Source organism: Coregonus lavaretus, assembly GCF_964263955.1.
Source record: "Coregonus lavaretus genome assembly, contig: HAP1_SCAFFOLD_236, whole genome shotgun sequence".
Classification (NCBI taxonomy): domain Eukaryota; kingdom Metazoa; phylum Chordata; class Actinopteri; order Salmoniformes; family Salmonidae; genus Coregonus; species Coregonus lavaretus.
This window is the reverse complement of record NW_028163050.1, coordinates 659,825-665,104: the sequence shown is the minus strand read 5'-3', so window position 1 is coordinate 665,104 and position 5,280 is coordinate 659,825. Positions and strand designations below refer to the sequence as shown.

Genomic DNA, 5,280 nt, shown 5'->3' with positions numbered 1-5,280 from the left:
GGCTGTTTCTTTTTGTTGTGGCCGCATGCAGTCAGCAGTGTTTGTTGTAACGCTGTGGTTTGCGTCTCACCTCACCAACGTCCTTCTCAGCTCCCGCGCGATGCTGCTTTATCTGCCGCGCGGTTTTTATCGCCTTCTCCAGTGTCAAGTCTGGCTTGAGCTGTAGCTTTTGTGAAACATCACTGTCCATCAGTGGCGGCTGGTGAAAAATATTCTCGGTGGGGCTGTGCCATACTTTTTTTTTCCTGTAACCATCGCGATATATTTTAACACAAACTGCAGGACAGCAGTGCTCAGTGAAACATTCAGTAATTATTTAATGCCAATATTAAAAAGTTGAGGCATTCTTACACAAAAACATATTACACAAACCCAAGCCTTTCATTTGCATTTAAAGTGAACTTTTCACCATTGGTAGTAAACAGGCAACGCAACAGGCATGCTGTCAGAACAGAGTGGAAAGTGGACAATAACATGAAATTATTATAAAGTTTATAGGAAATCTTACACTGTATAAAAGGATGTATAATATAGAAATGGATATCAAGTGGATGAACTCAAACCTTTGACTGGAAGAATAGCATACAGTATTTTATGATCATACTAAATGTGACTAATTGTTAATGTGCTCCAGAACTGCAACAATTAATTGATACAAAACAACATATATACAGTAATATTAGCAAAGACACTATTAAGACTTTCTAGAGTACCATATATAACTGGATTTTTTATGCTAAGGTCAACTATATACAAAGAAACATGCGGCCAGAGCTGCTCTGTGTGTGTGTGTCTGTCATCTTATTTGTACAGGAATTTTGCCCGTCTGTCCTTCTGAGTGGCAAACCTCTCAATGACCCTTTGATTAAAGTCAGGAATGTCCCTGACAAGTTTCTTCTCCATGGAGAGCATGGCCAGAGCGTTCAGGCGATCCTGTGTCATGCTGTTTCTCAGGAAGGTCTTGATCCTTTTCAGTGTAGAGAAGCACCTTTCTGACTCAGCAGTTGTCATGGGTGTGGTGATGAGGATCTTGAGGAGGCTGGCAGTCTCTGTGAAAGTGCTCTGAAGGTTGTTCTCCATGAAGAACTGGTACAGGGGCACTGCACCACTACAAGCCTTGAACTCACTGTTCTCATAGATGAGGGACAGTTCGGTTTTGAGCTTGGCCTTGTTCAACATGGGGTACGCCTCCACGGTTGTTTCAAGCGCTGTATCGGGGAACTTCACACTGTGTTGTGGGAACAACTCTCCGTGCAATAGTGTTGCGCTGATGAGGTGCTGGGTGAAGGAGAACCTCTCTTTGGCATGACTCAGGATGGTATCACATACCTGTAAAAGATACATCATCAGCTTTAATTTGCAATTAAGCTATTTTGATGCAAGTGATCCTGACTGACACATGCCTATGTCCAACTCAAGTATATGATTACCAAGGTGCTGATTGTTCAGGGTTTTGGCTACATACTACCAGGCCTGAAAAAAGTTCTAGGGGGAAACACTGACAATTACATCACAACTTACCTCTATAGCCAACCTCTGTTGTTCTCCTGGTCCCAGCATCCTCCGTCGCTTGATGGGCTGTTGCTGCTCGTCAGATGCGCTGTCCCCACACAAAGAGGGAATTGAGGCCCTGGGTCCAAAAAATAAAGTTTAATTTGATAACTTGCAATCAGACTTCTTAACTCACTGTAATTCCCCCTCAACACACAACCAGTGACTTTTATATATATATATATATATATATATATATATATATATAGACAGACAGACAGACAGACAGACAGACAGATAGTGTGTATATACACACAAACTATGTCTAGTAACTGCTTTTAACCTGTGATGTACATAATTAACTGATGTTATTACGTTTTAAAGCCTTTTTCTATTACATTTGTGAGAGGGATGCAACATCATTTTGTTCTGCTGTGCACTTAGCAATAAAGTTAATCTTCAATAACAACTAGGCCTCTTCTAGAAATTGACCTGGTGGACACCTGAATAATTATTACAAACTGTGTAGTACTTTCCTGCATTATTATCAACGTCTGATTGTGTCTTCTCTTTCCTTTTAAAATACTAAAACAAATATAATTGTGACGGCTCTATGATAATCACTCACTTTGATGACCAGACACATTTAGGCTTTTAAACTGTTGTAAGTGAACTATTCATCTTTCTAACAACATCTTTATCAGCCAATAGTAAATATAGTTATTTACCTGATTGTTAGCATGCTGTCTGTGAACCTCTGGACAAGTGCTTTAATGAAGACAGGGTCGATGTTCCTCTTCTGCAGCTGGCTGAAAAGCATGTCCACATTTGGCATGATCTTGTGGAACAGTGCCAGGAAAAAACAGAAAGCCTCGTCTTCGAGCATCCTCACAAAGCCCCCCGCCTCTCTGACAGTCGGGGCATCAAAGTTCCCAGAGTCTCTGATGGTCTGGAAACACGTTAGGAGGTCATCCCTGTACTCGTACACAGTGTTTACAGCGCGACTGTGGAAGTTCCACCGTGTTGTAGAGGCTCTGGGGAGTCTATGCGCAACCACTTCGTCAAGCACGGTGGTTCGCTTGGGAGACCTGGAGAAGAAAGCAGAAAATCCTGCAAGGTCGGAAAAGAAAGTGCCGATCCTGGGGATGCGTGAAGTAGCCTGCTGCATGATGAGGTTCAGCTGATGTGCATAGCAGTGGACGTAGTGCGCATTTTCGTACACATCCACTATTTTACGCTGCACTCCGCCGGTGGCTCCCCTCATCACACTTGCTCCGTCGTAAGCCTGGGCAATAAGTTTGGCCTTTTGTCCATGTGAGAGTATGGTGCTGAGCCTCTCCAGCAGCGCTGTAGCGATGGTGTCGGCGGTTGCGTTCTCGATCAAAATGAACTCGAAAAAACGCTCTTGGACGTTACTTTTAGCATCGATGTAGCGTATCACAAGCACCAACTGGCAGTGGGTGGAAACGTCAGTCGTCTCGTCAGCTTGAATGGCGATAAAATCAGCACTCTTTACTTCCTCCAGGATGTAATCCTTAAGCACTGACAGCATACAGTCCAACAGCTCGTTCTGTATCGTCTTTGACGTGCCCTTAAAAACGGTAGCTGTCTTCAGGTGCTCCTCCAGCACACTGTCGAGGGAGGCAACAAAATCCACTAAGCCCCGGAAAATGCCGGGGTTGTCCGAGGAGTCAGTCTCCTCGTGCCCACGCAAGGCCAACTCAAAAGCCCCACAGAACTTCACACAATCGATAATTTTGGATAGAATGTGCCTGTTTTTATCCACCTCCTCATTGTGTTTCCTCACCGCAATCCGGCTGCGTAGCAATGTTCACCCTTCCTAATACAGCTAGCTTTACAGAGTTGTCCATGTGTGCCCTGGTGTTCTCATGTTTCTTTACCTTCTCTGACAGGTGCTTCATATCCCTCACTCCGGTACCTGTCCATGCTGAATCTGACCCCGTCGTTTTAAAAAGCAAGCACGGAAAGCAAAATAAAGCATTAGCATCAGTGCACCCAGCTAGCCAAGCCTTCCTGGTGTACCAGCTACGGGAGAAGCCGCGCATATACTGCTTCCCTTTCTCGCTAGCCTGCTGTCTGATTGAGAGGTCAGGTTGATCTGGGCCCAGCTCTTTCACCCGAACTTTCTCTGACAAAGTTCTCCTCTCAAACGGATCTTGGAGGAGAGATTTCACCGAGTTAGGGTTGGGTCTTGGAGGAGTAACGTTTGCGCTCGCCATTGTCGTCTAGTAAAAATGGCGCCACTGGAGCCCGGTCCTTATTTTATCAGGGGCGAGCTTGGGGCGATAAAATAATCGCCCTCCTTGGATTCAAATTAAAATCGCTGATTAGCTACATTTTATGTCATACATTCATATCTTAAATTAGCAATTGGCTTAACTGCTACGTAGACCCGCCTCCTCGGGGCACTTTCTGTATCGCCCAGAGCTGACGAGGCGTTTGACAGGCAGAGGAAAGGTTGCGAATATGATTTTCTATCATATCTTACACATATTACTGTGTGCATTCCATATTTCAAACACACAAATATTGACATACTGATGTTTTTATTATTATTATTATTATTTTTATTTATTTTTTATTTTATTTTTTTAAATAATTTTATTTAAGGGGGCGGCGCCCTAGCGCCCTCTATCGGCCAGCCGCCACTGCTGTCCATGCCAATCACACAAATCCTGTCCCTTATTTGTTGGTCCTTTCTAGTTCCAAACTCCTTATTTGTTCGTCCTTTGTAGTTTCAAACTCGCAGTGTTCAGCTCATACAGATTCCTCACAAAAGATTCCACTGTCTCTCCCCCTTTTTTTGAATCCGTTAATAGAAACATGCTCATTCGTGAATCACGTTGCGCAGTGGCACAAAATGTTCATTTAGTTTATTGATCACCACATCATAGTCGAACTCATCATTAAAGTCATCAAAGGAGAATGCATTGTAGACAATGTCTGCATCTTTCCCCCTGGGCATAAAGTAGTGAATTCACCTGCACCACACCGGCCTCCTTATTCAGTTTCGATGCCACTCGAAAATGGGAAAAACGTTAGCTGTGCTGGAATACCCACACTAACATACTGTATACTACATACTAATAGTTAATTTTAGTATACTGTAAATGAACGGTATCCTTTCAGTTGACAGTACTAGCGCTACGCCTGTCTACCGGAAGTTGATGCTGTTGCTATGCAACCTCTTGCTAGCTTGTTAGCATAACAAATTACTAGCTAGACATTTTATGACTTCGGGTGTGTTTTGTAAATTCAATCTGGAGTGCCAGAGTGTGCTCTGGGCATTCGTAAATTCAGAGTGTTGTCAGATTGTCAGTACGTAAATTCAGAGCGTTGTCAGATTGTCAGTACGTAAATTCAGAGCGTTGTCAGATTGTCAGTTCGTAAATTCAGAGCGTTTCGCTCTTGGAGCATTCAGAGCGCACACTGGACGCTCTGGCCCAGGAGTAGGGTTGATCCGACGTTGGCTAGCTTGACACAAATGAGAGAACAGCTCACTCTGACCATTCTACTCACCCTAGCAGAGCTGGTTAGGCTGTTTTTATGTTATCCAGAGCGTTGGTGACTGTAACTGTGCTCTTAGCAACAATTTAATTACGATTTTTTGCAGACGTTTACTGACACATGCCATATTCAATGGGTGTTGAGCGTTCGTAAATTAATCAGTTATTCTGCGCTCTGACACACTCAGACAAGAGTGCTCTGAAATCGGAGTAGATAGCCAGAGCGAATTTACGAACACACCCGAATTAACAATGTCCATTG

At 43.6% G+C, this 5,280-nt stretch overlaps 1 protein-coding gene across 1 annotated transcript; it reads right to left on the bottom strand.

Annotated features, from left to right (window-relative positions):
- Positions 1–294: 294 nt before the first annotated feature.
- Positions 295–3,043, bottom strand: LOC311118548 (zinc finger MYM-type protein 1-like; the record flags this gene model as incomplete). The annotated part of the gene is made up of 3 exons (XM_084193339.1): positions 295–1,329; positions 1,522–1,630; positions 2,220–3,043. 3 exons carry the CDS (start codon positions 3,041–3,043, stop codon positions 802–804), a joined length of 1,461 nt encoding a protein of 486 aa, XP_084049465.1. The 3' UTR covers positions 295–801.
- Between the last annotated feature and the right edge of the window lie 2,237 nt (positions 3,044–5,280).